The sequence below is a fragment of the Topomyia yanbarensis genome, chromosome 2 (genome assembly GCF_030247195.1).
Source record: "Topomyia yanbarensis strain Yona2022 chromosome 2, ASM3024719v1, whole genome shotgun sequence".
NCBI classification, from domain to species: Eukaryota; Metazoa; Arthropoda; class Insecta; order Diptera; family Culicidae; genus Topomyia; species Topomyia yanbarensis.
Genome location: NC_080671.1, coordinates 144,038,754 through 144,058,853, shown reverse-complemented (window position 1 = coordinate 144,058,853; position 20,100 = coordinate 144,038,754). Strand labels below are relative to the sequence as shown.

General features: G+C 38.1%; 1 protein-coding gene across 3 annotated transcripts in view; it reads left to right on the top strand.

Moving 5' to 3' along the window:
- Nucleotides 1-20,100, top strand: part of LOC131681609 (solute carrier organic anion transporter family member 5A1) — a 194,511-nt gene that overhangs the window by 149,517 nt on the left and 24,894 nt on the right. For all 3 annotated transcript variants that reach the window (XM_058962503.1, XM_058962501.1, XM_058962502.1), the window contains one exon: nt 13,921-14,210. In XM_058962503.1, the coding sequence (XP_058818486.1) occupies nt 14,134-14,210 (77 nt within the window). In that variant the 5' untranslated portion in view covers nt 13,921-14,133. The remainder of the gene's footprint in view (nt 1-13,920; nt 14,211-20,100) is intronic.

Genomic DNA, 20,100 nt, shown 5'->3' with positions numbered 1-20,100 from the left:
TTCTGTGAGTGAAGCTTCCAGTGTGATCGTTCCTTTGGATAACTATCATCCCGCTTTAGAAATATCCATTTCCACCATTAGTTCACCACTATATGAAGAAGCTTTAGCTGTGAATCGTCGTAATATTCGCAAAACTGATCTAGTAGCTCTACGCCGCTCACTGTTGCTGATTGACTGGAGTGTACTACTTGATCAAGTGGATGTAGATGTTGCAGTTGATCTCTATAATCGGTTACTTTTTGACTGTGTTGAAAAATCTGTTCCAAATTATCAACCTCCCAGGAAGCCTTCCTGGTCGAACGCAATGCTTCGGAATCTGAAACGCATCCGTGCCAAAGCTCTACGTGCGTACACAAATCGACGATGCCCTATTCTCAAGCGCTTTTTCGTAATAGCCAGTAATGAGTACCGCTGCTATAATAAATTGCTGTACAAAGGATATGTGAACCGCATCCAACAAAACTTACGACGAAATCCGAAGGGCTTCTGGACTTTTGTTAATACGAAGAGGAAGGAAATGGGTCTTCCGTCTAGGATGGTCTACAATGGCGAAGTAGCGACTACGAAGGCGACAAAGTGCTCCTTATTTGCCAGTTACTTTTCGAGTGTCTTCACGACTGATGCGCCAACTGCTATCGAGCTCGACAACGCGTCCCGTGATGTTCCCGTTGGTGCGGTGGATATGGATGTATTCACCATTTCAAAGCAATCGGTTCACTCTGCAATACAAAAAACAAAATCGTCGTATGCTACAGGACTAAGTGCTATGCCTTCAGCTGTTCTGAAAAAATGTTCGGATATTTTAGCGATTCCACTGACGCACCTTTTCAATGTGTCACTTCAGCAGCAAAAATTTCCCGATGATTGGAAGTGTTCAGCCATGTTTCCGATACACAAGAAAGGTGACAAAAGCAACATCGAGAACTACCGGGGAATCACTTCGCTGAGAGTCGAGTCAAAAAATTTCGAATCGCTTTTCAACGAGGTGTTGTTCTTTGCTAGTAAACATTACATAAGCACTTGTCAGCACGGATTCTTTCCCGGTCGATCGGTGGAAACGAACCTGGTCTCCTTCACATCCTTTTGTACGGAACAAATGTCCAAACAACTGCAGGTGGACACGATCTACACAGATCTTAAGGCTGATTTCGACACTGTTAACCATGAGATACTGCTAACGAAGCTTGATAAACTTGGATGCACTGCCCGATTCTGCCGTTGGCTTCGATCATACCTTGTTCGCCGTGAAATCGTTGTTCAAATTGGTTACAATGAATCTGAGTCCTTTTCCAACCATTCTGGAGTTCCTCAAGGTAGTACGCTTGGTCCGCTACTGTTTTCACTATTCGTGAATGATGTTGTTTTCGTCTTAATGCGTGGAGGGAAACTGCTCTTCGCCAACGACTTGAAAATATTTCTAATTATAAGGAAAGAAGCCGATTGCCGTGAGCTACAGTATCTCGTTGATACCTTTTATAGTTGGTGCAAAAGAAACATGATGGTTCTTAGTGTTGCTAAATGCTTTATTATCAGCTTTCATCAAACGAGGAACATGTTTACTTTCAACTACAACACCGCTGGAACTCAGCTGCAACGCGTTGATCATGTAAAAAATTTGGGCGTCATTCTTGATGAAAGGCTAACGTACACCCATCACTTCTCAGCGATCATTGACAAAACTAATCGTCTACTAGGTTTTATGTTCAAAATATTCAACGAATTCCGGGGCCCTTTGTGCTTCAAAGCGTTGTATTGTTCACTGGTGCGCGCACAGTTGGAATTCGCAAACGTCGTCTGGTGCCCCTACCATGCAACTTGGAGCCAAATAATTGAAGCCGTCTAGCGCAGATTTATAAGATATGCGTTACGTCAATTGCCTTGGAATGATCCGCTGAACTTGCCACCATACGAAGACCGTTGTCGGTTACTAGGACTGCACACTTTAGAAGATCGTAGATCTTCTCGCCGAATATGAAGTTCCCGATCTCCTATCACAAATTAACCTCTACGCACCAACCCGTGTCCTTCGTCCTCGAACACTGCTGCAGACTGAAATGCGTAACACTAACTACGCTGCCAACAACCCGATACTAGCAATGGTCCGTCGCTTCAACGGTTTTACCGACATCTTCGACTTCGTCATTAGTTCTGCACAGTTTAGAAATCATTTGTTATCACTTAAGGTTGATTATTTGTAACTTAGTTCATTAAGACTCATTGTCCGATGGACGTAAATTGTTAAATACTTAAATGTTTGCGCTATTTAATATAGGTATTGTTTTGTAAATGTACTAGTAGAATCATCATCAGTCATTTTCTTATCAAATTAAATTATTATTCACCAAAATGAAGCTAAATCACTTCATGAAATCTTTAAAATTGCTCAAAGATTCCGTCCAAGTATTTAATATGTCGTTTAGAAACTTTGATGTGGCGAAACGTAGAGCAGATATTTCAAGAAACTTGAACTGTTAAAAATTTACGATGAGGGATAAACAATTTTTAATTAGAAAAATGTGAAAAAATCGAGTAATTAATGTTATATACATGGTAAATAAATTGAATCATAGCTCTTAAGTATTAGTCTGCTCTGGTAATGTATGGAGAACGGACAATTACAATGCCTATGTTCTGAGCAAGAAGTCGTTCATCAATGAAAAGAACAAAGAATTCCATATTAAATTTGCAAAAGGGCGAATAAGATTTGTAAACAAATTTTTATTTTGATGGTTTCTCTTAATTTACTATAATTTCGAAGCAGAAAACAATTGAAATTACTTCTACGAAGGGTAAAAATTTACATATACGCATATTTTTCATGAAATTCCACTCTGCAGCAGACTAATAAGCGAAACAAGTTTGTTTACAAAAAACACTTTCGCCCTTTTGACGAATTAATATTGAATTGATTTTTTATTTACTAAAAAACATTGAAACATTTTATCGAAATATTGGAAAGATTGCAAACTTTGTCTACGAGTCCAAATTCAACATCTTTGACTCAAACGGCTATTGTTTCGAGTGGAGAAAATCGAACTCAGACTTGGACGTAAAAGCCTTATATCAGAAGCTAAGCGCAGGGACAGAGGAGTTATTATATGGGGTATTATAAGATAACTAGAAGTGCTAGAAATTTGGTCTTCTTTGATGGAATGATGGATCAGAATGTGTATTTTAATATGAATATCTTAAAATAAATGTTAATGCAAAGCTTCCGTAAAATGGTACTTTTATTAAGAAATGGTGGATATTGGAAATTCGATCAGGAGAAGAACCTAAAGCACAAAGCGCGCAAAAAACGTTTGGACTAAAATTATAATTGTTTAAATGTTATGGATTCTCCACTGCGGACCTCGTTTATTAACTCATTAGAAAAAATAAATGGGAGTATTTGGATATAAAGTGCGAAACTATCCGGATTATAATGAGAATGATCATAGAAACTACTGTTTAGAAGAATAGAGTTTGTACTACAAAGATAATTATCGGAATCGAACCCAGGTGAGCTGCGCACAAGGCAATCGATTTACCAATTACGCTATGCCCGTCCACGGCAGGTTTGGTTATTTTTGCCCGACATAATTAAGAATTGGTTCAAATAGTATTCTAGTGGGAAATTATGTGAAAAAGTATTGTGCTAAATTTCAAAGCATTAGCTCCGCAATATTTTGAATTATGACGTACACCGCAAAACTCAGGAGATTCGCTGTTACGCTCAATTTGCAATATTTCTCGAAAGCTAAATCCGAATTAAAACCGGATTTTCGTTTCAGTCGATGTACTAATATTCGAATACTTACTTTTGTTAAAAAACCGATGAAAACATCTACGGGCGATGTTAATATGTTAAAAAAAAAATTTCAATTTGCATTATAGCAAATTTCAAGGATAAAACTTTTATTGTTGCGTGATTTTAGTGTGATGCATTAACAAACAAATAGTTGGAAGCGGTTTGTACCTTAATTGGACGTATAACCCACTACTACAACAAATGATACACTTCAACTACCATAACTAATGCAATTGTACCACGAAGTACCGATCTGAACCACAAAAAATAATCTGCTACCTAAATCTGTATCCTACGCAGCAGACAAAATTCAACTAATCCAAGAGAGGAAAATAATCACTTAGGCGCTACTTACTCTCAGTATTTCGAAAGAGGAATTCTACCCTATCTTCAATCTGTTTTGCGAACTCATCATGCCTGTGTGATGTACATCATATCCTTTGCACATTGAACAGGTAATCACCTCTACTGATGTGTTTGCTTGCTTGCTTGAGTAGGAGAACAGTTTTTGCCTTTCTCGTATAGAGAGGTTATGCAACCACTCCGAGTTCCTACTTTATAACCGAGACGCGGAGGACCGACTCAGTTCGTCGAGATCGGAAAATGTCTCTATATGTAAGCATGTATGTATGTGTTAAATAAAATCACTCATTTTTCTCAGAGATGGCAGAACCGAGTTCACCAATATTATATTCGAATGAAAAGTGCAGCATCACCAAAGGTCGCTATTGAATTTCATTTAGATCGGAGTTTTGGTTCCGGAGTTACAGGTTGAAAAGTACGGTCACACAGCAAATTCCCATATAAACTGGTATCATCATGATGGCCAAATGATTCAATACATATCAAAATGTATGCAGAATTACTTGGATTTGCGGGTATACATCGCTAATGACCAATCGAAGTAGCTTTGACCACATCGACCGCCTATGACAGTTCTTGACGCACCCGGAGAACTTGTCAAACTACTAAGTTAATGTTCCATCTATTTGTCAGCGAATTATTTACCGATTTTTACAAACTTGATTTCAAATGAAAGATACGACAGCTCCGTTAAACGCTTTTGAATTTTATTCAGATGTGACTTTTGGTTTCGGAGTTATATGTTGGTTAGTACAGTCACACAGGAATTTCTCATTTAAACTGTTACAATCGTAGTACCTCAGAGGTTGAAAATCTACTGAAATGGACATCAAATTTCTTCGTTTCGCAAATCTAGATCACCGATGGCCTATTAAAGATTCTTTGAAGTTATTATCCACCATCAACAATTCTGAAAGTTCCAGAATTAAAGTCACATCGGTTATTAAGTGTTAACTGAACACATTTTCACAAACCAAGTATCAAATAGAAGGTGTAACATGCACCCCTCATCATACTTTCCTTACCGCTTCCTTTTCGAAGTCTCATTCGTCACATTGACCATCGTAAAATGTTGAGGCAGTTTCGAGAAAATGGCCTTCCTTCAAATATAGCAAGCTCATGAACTGATAAGATGATTGGTCCGATTTTTACAAAGTCAGTCTCAAATGAAAGGAATATTATCCCCATAGACGGCAATAAATTCTCGTACGGATCGGTTATATGATTCCGGAAATATAGGCTGCATTATCCGGTCACATATGAAATCTCCATAAGAGCCGAAAAAACATGTTTTCAAAAGGGGGAGCACATGAAATTTCAGAAATCGAATTAGTATTTTTGATGCCAAATATCTTTAAAATGCATGAATGAGATGATGTTATTTTCGAATAAAAAAGTTTGGACGGAAATGGACTTTTTGGGACTTAGCTGTCAATCCCATTCTACTCAATTCATCGAGATCGGAAAAAGTCTGTATGTGTGTGGGTGTGTGTTTTTTATCGAGGAGGGAATCTTTAAAAGAGACCACTACTGACTTGGCCATGGTACTGTCGGATTCTTACTGCAGCTCTTTCTCTAGCAAGCCTACCGACTGAACCTCAACCTCTTGTATTTCTGTATCCTCTTCTTTCCGAGACCACCGTTGGGTATTACTTCGGGAGGGGATTATGCTCTTGTCCTTTTTTCCTAGCACCACCTTGGCTTCTCGACTGCGCCTGTTCGCTGTGTGGGTATTTAGTTATTTTCATTTTTTTGTTTTGTGTGTATGTGTCTATGTGTCAAAAATGTCACTCATTTGTCTCAGATTGCTGGACCGAATTACACAAACTTAGTCACAAGTGAAAGGTACAACCTTCCCATCGGCTGCTATTGAAATTTGTGTTGATCGAAATCCCGGTTCTAGAGTTACGGGTTTAAAAGAGCGGCTACACATAAATTTTCCACACAAACTGGTACCACTGTGATATCGAAATGCTGCAAAACTGTTTACACTTTCTTTGCATGAAACGTCGAGATTTAATGTAATCTCGAAATAAAGAATTGAACGAAAATTGACTTTTTTATTGTTGGCCCATTTTTGCCTTTTTCATATAGAAAGGTTATGCAAACACTCTGAAAATCGTCAACCTAAGCCCGACATAATTTGTTTTCGACCGATATAGGGTTTCTAGTTATTAACAGGGGCGCACCCCTCTCAGACCACCACCGCATCTATCCCTTATATACCCTCCCCCTCCCCTATCAACACCATCAGCTTTATACCACACTTATATCACAAGGCATACCAAATAATGAATAAGAAGAATATGTTCTTCAAAAAATCTGAAAAACATCTAAAGGATCTGAAGTTACATTAAAATTTGGGTTTTCATTAGAGATGGTCGGGTTTCAATTTTTTCGAACCCGAACCCGAGCGCATGAAAATTTAAAAACCCGAACCCGACCCGAGCCCGAAATTATCAAATTTGAAAAACCCGATCCCGACCCGAGCCCGAACATTTTAAAACTTAAAAACCCGTACCCGAGAATGAAAATTTTGTAAAACCCGAACCCGACCCGACCCGAGAATTTTAAAATTTGAAAACCCGAACCCGACCCGAACCAGAAAAATTCAAATTTGAGAAGCCCGATCCGAATCCAACTTGCTAATACGGAGAATCAACCGAAGATCTCGAAGAGTTTTAATTCTAGGCACCCGACCTGGACCCTTGACTCATCTAAGAATAGTAGAATCACTCGAATCTGAAGTAGCACCATACGCATTGAGTTATATCTGCCTATGGAAAAACAAATCACTACCGAGTAGAATCCGCATTTATATTTACTATTATTGAACGTCAAATTTGTAACGTGCTGAGAAACTTGATAAATCGTTGATATCTTAACCGAAAATTAAGTTAAATCGGCGGCCAACTCATGGGGAAACAGAAAGCTTAATGGTCACAGTTTCCAACAACCGTGCCCGTCGTAATTAACCAAAATTTCTGATTTCTGATTCTGATCAGAAACCATTCCTGCAAGGCAGTTTCGTATAATTTATTACATGAATTAAATTAAGCTATGGCAATTCGTATTCGACAGTTTACATGACGTCACCCACGTTACTGGTTGGAACGGTCAAACCTGTATCGAAGGGTATCAATCATTTTCTGACGTGTTCTTGATGTCCCGTCATTAGCGTTAGGACGATCTATGATTGGGTATCTAAGTTATTTTATGCTTCAGATTATAAGGTATGCGCGCCAATAGAGATGCTTTGACATCTCCAATGGAGCTCTCGGAACGGCTCCAAACTTTAAAAAATCCGTTAATTGCTTCAACAGAACACACAAAATTTTTGCGATCGTTTCGTTAAGTTCGTGGAAATACATGTATTTTCATGAAGGAATCCGGATCATGCAACAGCTCAGCCCGTGAACAATCTGACAGAAAGTGCTTGTATCATATTTGATGATTTGATAATGGTACTATTATCCCATCACCACATGAGTGTCATGAACAACGAAACCTGGCGGAAGTGATGCTAGGTTTAGGTCTGATGGAACAAAGACAGTCTCTAGAAAAAAACTTGCTTTTAAAAAAATAATGTGCCCTTTTTAAATTTGAGCCGCCATAATGACACCAAAGTACCACCAAATTTATGAGTCCAAATCCTTATTTTTCCATTACAGTTTATTTTAAATGCAAGAAATCTTTATCATAAACCAATTTGGTTATTAAACTTCCGTGAAGGCAGGTACAACCTATTTGTTTCATTTGACCAATTTAACAGTGCTTGCTTAAAGTTTGTTTGGGGTACAAATGTACCCCACAAAACCGTTAGCGTTAGTGTTTTGTCATGTGTACATAATTCAAAAAAAAAAAATATATTTTTAAAAGCAAAATATCGATACATAGTAAGCGAGAAACTTGTGTAAAATTGTATAAGTTCCAACTCTACTGAATAATAGTATCTGTTATTTGGTATAACAAAGCACTATAGCAAAGTAACTAGAAAATGCGTTTGGATCGGTATCGTAATTTTTGCTTTTGCGGATGAAAGAGTCAAAACACATTCGTGAATATGATTTGTATATACTATGCAAGACGCATCATTCGATTCGTTATCTTCTGCAGCCCAGGCTCTGGAACATACTTACTTTATATATACGTACAATGCACCGGCTCTACCTATTCCTTCGACGCCTTCCTGTTTCCAACCTGTTTACTACATATTGCTGTATTTTTAACGTTTGTGTTGGCGTTTGGTTTTCAAAAAAGCATCGGAATAAATATACTTTTTGACCGGTTTTTGAAAAAAAAATTGTTCAAAAGGAAATTAAAAAGTAGCCGCGGCATAAGTATCGCTTTTAAAGTACCTGTCGAAATTTATATTCCATTATAGAAAGTTGAACCGATATTTTCAGATAAATTCCTGTTGACTTGGTTTATTACTAATTATCATGAAAAATAATACGCAAAGAGATTTTAGATGTGAAACACGTATTGTTGAATGATCTTTCATGAATGTTCGTTTAAAAAATTAAATAATTCAGGCAGTTTGCAAATCTGAAGAGACGGAATTTTATGCAAGAATGAAAAAATACAATATTTGAGCACCAGAAAATACGACGAATTCTAGCGATTCAGAGGTGCTAATATTTGGTACGGTTATATGTGTCATCCATCGTATTACGAAGTATAATTCACTACTACAAAAAAGACTGCGTTTTGTGTATAGACGCAAACAGTGTCATGAAATGGATAGGTCGTTTTGTTCAAAACCCGAACCCGACACGACCCCGATAATTTCTAATTTGAAAAACCCGAACCCGACCCGAGCCCGAAAGTCCAAGATTTCATAAACCCGGACCCAACCCGAACCCGAGAGTTTCAAATTTGAAAACCCGGAACCCGACCCGAACCCGAGAAGCTTAAATTTACAGAACCCGAACCCGACCCGAAACCCGTCGGGTTCGGGTCGGATCCGGGTTTCGGGTCCAAAAACCCGAACCCGACCATCTCTAGTTTTCATGAGTTGACCCTTGGTAGTATGTTCGAATTACTTTCATTGTGGACAATAGAAAAGATATAGTTTCGTTTTCATGATAAAATTTTGCACTTTACGACACTTTTCCATTATTTTAAGTAGTGGATGGGGTAGTTCTAACTTTATTAATATCAGAAAATTAACTTTTTAATGGTTCGAGATAGTTTCATAGTCTTCCACAAGATTAAAGAAGATATAATTTAAAAAAAAATTGTCAAAGACACTGTAACTCTATGTTGTGTACTTTTGAGTTCACACGAAATTCACCAAAAAAATAGGGTGTTTTGCGGTTTTGATTCTTCATTCAGATTTTAAATCTCAAAATACCGTACCTCTACCTCCTTTCGTTAGAAAGTAATATACACATTTTGTTAAAATTAAACGATTTTTTGAGTAAATATTGCAAGATATAAAGAGAAACATCGTATTTGCCATTTTTGATGATCTATACTGGAAAGCATGCTGCTTCATATGACAGTAACGGTACCGTAATCGAAGATAGTGATATTGGAAAAAGTCATATTTTTTTATTATAGGGTAAGGTGGGGCAAATCCGACTTAGTAAATAGTTTTGGCTGTTAAATGCTCATTTTAGTCGTTTATATGCCAAATATACCAAATAGACTCCTGCGCAACTTTCTATATATAGCATTTTATTTGGATCCTGGGAATATCTTGTGATACAAGCGTTTTACAAAAATGTTCATTTTTTGCTGTTTTCAAAAATGGTGGGGTAAACCCGACCCCCTATGTTTTTGGTTGATTTAGTGCAGATATTATCCAAATTTTATGGTTTTTTTTAATGATAAATCAATGAAAGTTGTGTCATTGAATCGGAACATGTAGCAAATGGAGTTCAATGTCAACCTTGGAATGCTAAAATCACGAGTAGTAGCACGTAATGATATTCCCATTTGCATCGGAGTAATTGCTCGACGAATACTATAATCATCACGTTTTTATGTCTTTCGTTTGTAAATTTAAAGCATTTTGCATAAAAATAATAAATAATAACAATAAAAATATATTTCAATTTGAAAAATAAAAATTTTCTTAGCAAAAAAGCGGTCGGATTTACCCCAATATTTAGTGGTCGGATTTGCCCCACCGCGTCATTTTTCATTACGATGCAACTAAAAAAAATATGAAAAAGATTGAACTAAATTCTTCTACGCACTTTGTAGGACTTTAATCAAAGAATTTAAATCAACTTACATTTATTATGCAATCACTTTAACAATCAGAAATATCCTGTAGTCAATGATGCACAAAAGTCAAATCAAAAGTTGTAAAAACACACTTTTTGTCGTTTGAGCATCTCAATGTACACTAATGAAATTCTGTCATACCACCATTATGATTATTTTCGATACTCTACACGAGAATATTGATATTAGTTCGCGTAGTGCTTCTGATTTTCGGTAACAGAGGGGGTCGGGTTTACCCAACGGTCGGATTTGCCCCACCTTACCTTATAAAAGTTCTCATAACTTTGAAATGAAAAAAGCAGTTGGTGTTTTAAAGTAAATTATGTGCCCTAAAATAATCTTCAAGTTGTCCAAAGGGTACTTTGATGTAAAATAAAAACTACACAAGTTATAGAAATAAACCCGTTTTTTAAGGAACACCCTAAAGCATACATTTGGATTTCTCATGCAAAGTATAAAAGATAGAGCTTGTGTGTCTTCAGCAAGTTTGTCTAAAATGTTCTTTTCTACAACTTTATTGAAGACAGTCAAGCTTAAAAAGTTCAATTTTAAATCTTGCTAAAACTGAAACCATCGCTATCTTCGGTTCAAACCAAAAGAAGGGCCTTACAGAGTACAACAACTTTCCTAAACATACTGTAAGACTAAGTCATTTAGTTTTAGCAAAAAGTTAAAATTCTTGCTAAAATTTAGATTCTGTGCTTTCTATATAGGTGCAAAATGTACTAGACATTGTGTATAGCTTCGTCCTAGTAACTTAAGTCCATACATTCAGTTGAACCAATCAAAAATAACACTCATATCCACTAGACAACTCGTTCCATGGTGACATGACCGGGAACTCTAGTGATATGGCAGAACTCACTTTCTATTCTTCTGAACCGTACACCGAAAATTAACTATCAGAATCGCGGTCCGCGCGCAAAGATTACGGCCGTCCGTGCACGGTACTGAACCGCCACTGAATCGGATCGGAAAGGTGTAAATTTGGTTTTAAGCAGTGTTTTAATGGGTGACATTTCCTGTCTCGTCGGCAATTGTAGTGAGTGATTCTTATGGGGACCCTAGCCTAGACCCTAGCTACACAGTTCCAGTAGGACAACTCTAAAAAACTACTTTTTCATTGGATTTGAACGCTTTTCGTTGCCTTTGTCGTCGGTTGTTGGAAGCAGACTGAATTAATATCTATTTTAATATTGAAAATGGAAATGGAAAAATGTAAAAAGTCGGTTCCATTTGAGAGACAAGACAATAGGAGAGAGAGAGGGGGGGAGTAACCGGCGAAGAACGCTAATGGTGTAACTTTGCGAAAGTCACCCAAAACACTACAGTTTGTGAGAAAACTAAGAAATTATATAAAAAATCAAGAAAAATAAAGAATTATATAGAAAACAAATGAATTTTGTTTCCGTGAAGTTATTCATATTGTTGAAACTAAATATCAGAATCGTTTAAATTATCAGACGTGCCATCTGATGGCAAACGCACAGTCTAGTCCTCGACCTCATTTCGTAAAAGGTATATATTTAGCTTTACCTAAGATATATTTGATAATTCGTTCACCGTTGATGCATTCCGGAGGCTCAACTAAAATATGTCTCAGTTATTTCAAAAAGCCTAGTCATACAGTTCAAGGTCTGTCGTCTAGCGCCAGGATATAGTTTTACACCACCAGAAAAATATTTTGCAACAATTTGTTTTTATGTGGTACTACTGCCAGATTACTTCACTTTTGCTACCAAAATAATCGCTACCAAATAAATGCTATAGCCGATTGAATCTTTTCCCTTCGACTGACACGTTGCATTCGGACAAAAAAGTCAAAGTAATTTGAAAGGACACCTGAACATTTTTAATTGCCCGGCTAGTCGGATGCACTTGCCTCACGTTGATTAATTACAGCACGTAGCCGTGACGAGCTCAACCGGATACATAAATAACCAGTAAAATGATTCAAAATTAATGACTGAAATGTTATCGAATATCGAGTAAAGTTCAGGGTGTTTGTATAGCACAGATCGAAATTGCAGCATCCGGCTCACGCATCATTGAATTGCCGAAGCAATTAATGAATCAAATACAAATAAAAAACAAATTTGGGATTGGTGGGAAAATGACACAACCGAAACCAGTCCAAAGTAAATCAATCATAACTTGGTTTTTCGTGATGCCAAGCGGCTTGTGTGATGAACCACAGAGGCAGAGATGGAGATGGGCATTTTTCCCCCAATGCAGCCGCTTGTTTTCCATTTGATTTTCACTCGCAGATATTGGGTGTGTTTTTTTAGTGAAATGTTTAATGTCAGCTAGGCTATAAATGTGGATAGGTGGTATCCCACGTCATCTTTACAAATAAATTAATACTGAATGCCAATCGATTAATAAGAACTAAACATTCCTTTCATGTTATGATATTTTCAACAACTATTTATTCAAATAGCTCTTGTTAGGAATTGTTTTAAATAGGCTTTCCGTGAAATTGTATTTAACAAGCTCCAAGAACACGTGAATATAATTATTCTTTTTGTAAGCACTTCCTGTTTTGGAATTTCCTTCGAAACAAGTAATTGCAATCCTAGGAATATGCAATGAGGATTGACACTCCAATTCAATAGAGCTCCAGAATCTTTTCACTTATATTTAATTAACTCTAAATTCATTTCAATTGTAAAGGACCATTATTGTTGAACATCACAAGAAAATGAAATTCTGAAGTGATACTAACAACAAAGGAATAAAGTAATTAGTCGAACTGGAAATATAGCTACAGAGGAACAAATAGTACGAATGAAGAAACAACCCATTAGCTAGTGAAAGGCAGCCACCAGTTTTTTAGAAGCAACGGTTTAAGCTGAGTTCTTTTCCGAATTAAGGAACACTGCTCTTTAGAAAATTTTAATAGAATGTTCATCTATTGAACATTATTGCTGTTTCATGGAGGGTCTTGCTTTCATTTTATCACAAATAATAAACTAGTTAAACAAAAAAAAATATTGTCTGCTATGGAACCAATCGTTATTCCTGTACTATATATCTTCGATAAAGTGTGTTGTTTTGCGATAAATGTGATATTCGCTAAATAATTAAGTATGTTCAATAAGTAATAACCACTGAAGCAATATACATTTTCCTTAAACATAGTGTCTATGGTTCACTAATGAAAAATCGATTGATTGAAGATACCATCAATCACTTAACGTAGACGTATGTAATATCTCGAACATGATCTCCTGTTTTGATAGTCAAACAAACCTAGTGATGTGGCTAACGCCTGATTACAATTTAATTCTATCATTTTCCTTTTCGTTCATCTACCGCGCGTGTGGATCCAAAATACCGTTTGACTTAAATATAAACATCGTGTTTCGCGTGAAACGTAGATGGTTACCACCCGCTACTACGTTTATGCTAACCTTAAACCATGTCATTCTCAATTTCCTAAATGATTTTCTCATCAACCAATTTTTCGTGGAAAGACAAATTTTAATTTAACCACCTTCATTCTCGTTCCTTCTTCTCGTGATTTCCAGGTCGCTGCAACGTAACAGAAATCTAGACTTTGCTATTCAATCAGTGCGAGTATATTCCGAAGGATGCTGGAACTTGTGCAGCGCCATTTGAAAAATAACTCCAACAAACAAATTCATACCGCCAGCTGTTTTGACCTGTTCCATACATAGTGCTGACCAGGGACAGTGGAGCAGAGGCGTTTTCGTGTGTCGACGATTCTAGTTTACATCCAAATGAAGATGACATCCTCAAACACCACGGCAAACGACGGAGGGTCGTCGAACAATAACGCACATCGGAAAGGTCACAGGTGAGTGTGGTTTTGTTCTAATCTCGGTGCAAATATGTATTACAAAATCGTGAATTTAAAGGATTTTTGATGTGCTCTAATATGAAAAATACGCTAACTCGAAATTAAAGGAGAAATAAATAAAATGAATAGAAATCACATAATTGTTTGACAGTTCGGAAAATCGATATAGTTAACGGGAAATCCTTTAAATTGCTACCCATAATTTAACCATTAGCTACGTAATAGCTACTTATACCATGCCCATAGTCATCAACGAAAGGCATTCACAACCCACATCCGCCCACTCAGCCAACAAGCCGGGGGATTAAGTTCTGAATTCGATTTCCGGAGCAAAACGCTGGCGGCCTTCCAAGTACCACTGGGCCCAATTAAAAGGCTTCGATGATCAGTCTACCAACGTTAGTGCAAGCAACGCCTTTGCCAAAGCAGCACATTGAATTCCATTCAAGTAGTGTAGCGACACACATGACACACCATTTGTATTACTATCGAACACATTAAATGAAACCACGAACATGGCATAGCGCTTCCCGTCTGTCTGGTGTCGACCTCGGTGGCGTGAGACCTTCGTCACTATTTCGTGTTAAAAGTGCCACGCCGATTTCTGCCTTTAAGTCGTTGATCGTGGCTAAGGAATTAATTGGTTTAATTGGACCTTCGATTTTCCAATACATGAAAGTTTAAGCTAGACCGTTATTGTTTATAAATTAAATAATAAAATATTAGTGGCTCTATTTGATTGAGAACTTTCAACTAGTTAGGAATGGGTTATTGATTTTTGATGTTGATGTCCGTGGTAGCGTGGTCTGCTTCAAATTTAAGCACAATCAATCGAATCTACTATCGAACCAATGCACTGGTAATTTTTGTGAGATTTTGCAACAATATTATATGGAATGAAGCTACTTGTTGGAAAAATGCAGCAAATTCTTTAACATTTTCGGACCCACATCCGGCTGAAAAGTCTTCGCTTAAAGGCTAGTTTACAAGCTACGCCAATAGCTGGCATGTTCAGATGCAGCCCAAGAGCGAATCATGTGCTTTATCCAACTTATCGAAAGTGGTAAAACTGGTTCTGGACCAACGAAGTCAGTCGTAGTGCCCGCTCTAGCCAATTCGTCCGCACATTCATTTCCAGTAATACCGAAATGGCGGGGTACCCATAAAAGGTAGATAGCATTTGAAATACTAATTTCGATCTCGAATCTGCCGACCTAAGTGCTTTCACGGCAGCCTGGCTGTCAGAGCAAAAATAAATTCTTTTAGGCAAATTCCCTGTTGAAGTACCGATTGTACGCCACACAGAATCGCGAAGATTTTTGTTTGGAATACGGTACAGTATCTACCAAGCGAATGAGATTGGTTTAATCTCATTTGACGACAATAGACACCAGCACTGGCTCGGCCCTCCAACAAAGAACCGCCAGTGTGACAAACTATGTATTCTAGAAGTTGTTGCTCCATCCAACAGACAGCCATTTCTCGCGAGGAAGTATTCTCACATTGAAAGTTTTAAAAGGACGTGTAGTGTGTGTACGGTCATTTGAAGCAAGTATATACTCACCCCAAGTAATCATTTGGAGCCACAGTCTTATCTGGCTAGTTGCACGATTTATTGGGTTACTGATCCAGAGCCCAGTATCCTTAAGACGGTATGCATAAGAAAGTGCTTCTTGTTTTAGAAACACATATAGTGATTTTACGTTCAAGAATGCCTCTAGAGCAGCAGTAGTTGTTGTCGAGAACGCATCAGTCACCGCCATCAGGACCATTCTCTGAAGTGTTGTAAGCAATTATTTAAATATTATGTAGATTCACTAAATGTACTTGGATTTGAGTCCCCAAGATTTGCTGAAAGCCCGTCTACATTGGCCGAAGGCCATGCGAGCTTTCTTGATCATGAAATTGATGTTAGCTGTCCAAACAAGTTTTGAGTCAAAAATTATCCTAACGTACTTAGCTTGATCTGCGATAATAATTTCAGCGTTAAAAAACTGCAATGGACGAGCTCCGGTTGTAATCCTTCGCTGCGTGAAAAGCACCATTGATGTTTTATTTGGATTAACATCCAACATAAAGACACCATTGCTCATCAACACATAAGGCTTACTGCATCAAATAAAAAAGTGTGCTAATGCAAATATCGGCGATCGTTATATGATAATCATTGGCGAAATCATATGTCGGAAACCCAAGCTTAATATGTTTCATCAACAAGCCATCAGCGACAAGGTTTCGTCGGACGCCTACAAAAATTTATTTCGAAAAATTATTCACATCAAATTTAAATAATTCACAAATAATTAAAATGCATTCACAATACATTACAAATTAACATTAAAACTCACATAAAATCGCTCCAAACACACTCCATTCATTCACATCTTCTGCCGACTGACGAACGATTTGTCCTATTCGGCTGTCTGCTTTCCTTGCTATCCACACACTGTCGAAGCTTGGTTACCAGTCCATCATACGTTGTGCAGAACGCTCCACATTCTCTCTGGAGGTTTACGGTTTTATCTTCCCCCAGCGTTTCGATATGGAACATTTCAGCGGTTGTTTTGCTCTCCTGGTTTTTTAATCGCTCAAGTATCTGCGTGTTAGCGAAGTCGAAGATGTGTGTGCTGTCCCGACCCCGCACATAGGGTTAGAAATTTTTCATAAAAGATTTTTCTATCCCGAAGAGGCGAATGACCTTTAGGTTAAAACCTCTATAATCGAAATGACTTAACGATGAGCACAGATGTCGGTTGCTAAGCATTGCGTGTATCTAGTTCGTGATATATAAAGATATTCCATGACCTCGTACTGCTCCCAAAATGGATTTTTTTTTATTTCGATTATAGAGGTTTTAACCTTAAGGTCATTCGCCTCTTCGGGTTAGAAAAATCTCTTATGAAAAATTTCTAACCCTATGTGCGGTGTTGGGACTCGAACCCAGGTGCGCTGCGTACAAAGGCAATCGATTTACCAACTACGCTACGCTCACTCCAAATGGATTTGAAAGACACATTATCAAAAACACATTCAATATCGAGAAAAAATCGTAAGCTTGATTGCTTTTGCGAAAATGCGTATTGTAGACTGTCTAACATGGTGGAAGTAGATTTTTCCCACTGATATGCATATTGCATTGCATGAACGGGGGCTCGCACAAACTTACAACCCGAATCCCTACTCATAAGTAACGCGGCCACCTTTCCCTCCATGCTAATAGAATGTATTCTGTTGCAAGACTACAAGTAAATTTTTTTTGCAAAACATGCTTGAAATGTTCATTTCGTCCTTAAAATAGAGTTGGAACGATTCAGTTGTCACAATTCTCCGAGCAAAATCTCAAGAATCAGTACTATCTGAAAAGAATTCAGGGGCCTGGAAAGAGTGTGTGTCAAAAAGACAGTTGAGTACTCCATCTCCGTCAAACGAATATTCACCATCAGTAGTTTTAATCGAAGAGACGTGAAAGCTTTCAAAAGTAGCTTATTTAATCTCGTTGCGTAATACCGTCAGAACCGAGAGTTACTTATAAAATCTCTTCTCTGCCAGCTCGTACAAATGTTGGGCGTACGTACAATAGACGTATTTCCTGTTTATGTTATCAACATTGACCGTGACAGCACAAATATCGCGAGTTGTGAGGTCGGATGTAAAATAAATAGCACTATTCGCAAGTAGACATGCATGAGGCATTTCACGTTGATTTGTCGTGCCATTTTTGTTGAAAACTGCTTTCCAACGTAAAAGTTTCCTTCATGGAAATACGGTTCTTTAACCTTCCTGCAGTCGCGCTAGTGCACGCTGCTCTGAAAATCTAGCGAAATCGTCTTAGGGCACCAGCGCCTGCTCGTTCAGTGGACCATAAGCGCGACTTCTCGAGGGTTAACCAAAGCTATGGAAGCTTTTCCTTCCTGCATGAGGCGGGATAGATTCATAGCTGATGTACGTTTATGCTGAAAACTAATTGGTGCTACTCTCTCTCTCTCTCTCTCTCTCTCTCTCTGTTCTAACACTCGATCACAGCACTACACATTTCATCAACAGCACTTATTACACAGCAACTAGCAGATACTAAACACGTTAGCTTATAATCGTCTATAGCGAAACCCGAAATTGGTATTAGGGACGAGACTATCATTTGGATGCCTCGATTTGCGAAGAAATAAAGCATGTACTATGTCAGAGATTCGCTTCGCACAGCAAGGGTAAGACCCACGACACTCCGTGCGTGACTGGCATATTTTAGTTCTACTAGCCACTCAGTCCTCGGCATGGAGAAACACCTTGACCTAAGGATTCCTGTTTTCGGTCGCCTCTTATGACATGGAACCCAGTGGATCAATTCTTGGCTGAGATACTTTAACCCGCCGGAAACCACACAACCTTTAGATTGGTTTTGCCAAAAGAAAAATTGTAAAGCATTTCTCAGCATATTATCTTATATAATAGACGTTTACCAACCTCCTAGTAGATCACAGCCACAGCTGTTATTAGTCGCCGACATTACGACATGGGAACAGAAACCCGGTGGGACAATTCTTTGCTGAAATACTTCGGGAGTTTTCAGCCACTGGAAACCACACTGCTTTAAAAGTATATGGGTCGACTAATTGGCCAGAGCGTAGACTTTGTTGATTTCGAGCCTGCTTTGTCAATTTTAATAAGTTTGGAAAACGAATAGATCCGGTCTTGGGCTTCAACCAAGCACTGCAACTGTTGACACAATCTACAATCTACGTGGCTAGTGATTTAGAAAAAAACTCTGTCAATTATTAAATGGCTACCATGCAGTGCGCTGAGTCATGCGTTCTTTGTGAATCTAACTACAGAATCTCATACCATCTAATATGCAATTACATAGTAGCAACGCAGAACCAAAGTAGGGGAATTGCGGATAAAACTAACCCTATGGGTTAAGCCGACACCCCATGACTTTTCCAAGAAATCAAATTTATTCATTTGATAATGAGTTGATTATTAGTACGATTATGTAGCGCATTTGAAGACAAATTGTATTACGTTAGTTGATTAGTACTTTAAATTAGAGGTGTGCGGCGCCGTAGCACGCCGCCGCCGATGAATTTTACACGCCGCCGATTTCAGGTAAAAATGGCCAGCGTGCCGATTGCCTTTTTGTGCTGCGCCGCCTATCATATCTAAACCCGCGCCGATTCCATATTTGACCTAAATGTGTATTTAGTGAATTGATTTGATCGTTTCTTGTTTTACTAATCAATCAATCGATATGATAATGAACTAGCCTAGAAAGTATTTTTTCTGACTTCCTACTCGCAGAGTTATCCGGAACGCAGTAATCAACAATCAGTCTGTGGAAACCATAATACTTCCCACTGTCGAATTCTCAGTAGTTAAGTTACTCAGCACAAGAAAATATTTGGCTAATACGGAGTTAGATAGAATATTCAATGAATGATAATGTCACTTTTTCATGGTTTGAACCATGAAGCATTAATTAACCGACATATAAACCGGCACATTTGTTTTTACAAAATCTGTGTAAATATTTAAATAAATATACGTTGCAATTTACCATCGCACGCGTGGATCATCATTCTACCCAAACTTGCATCCAAGCAAGACCCGTATAGCGATGCTACTCGATCGTTGTGTCGGCCTCTACTAGCTTTTCAAAACGACAGTGTTATTTTTTACACACGTCGAAAGCGTGATATGGATGTCATTTCCCAGTGATATAATCAGGCATGCTCGGCTTCATCGATGACCGGTCGACAACGGACCAGATCTTCACCGTACGGCAAATCCTCCAGAAATGCCGTGAATACCGGGTCCCAAAGCCTGTCCATCGGCTTCAAGGCGGCATACGACAGTATCGACCGCGTAGAGCTATGGAAAATCATGGACGAAA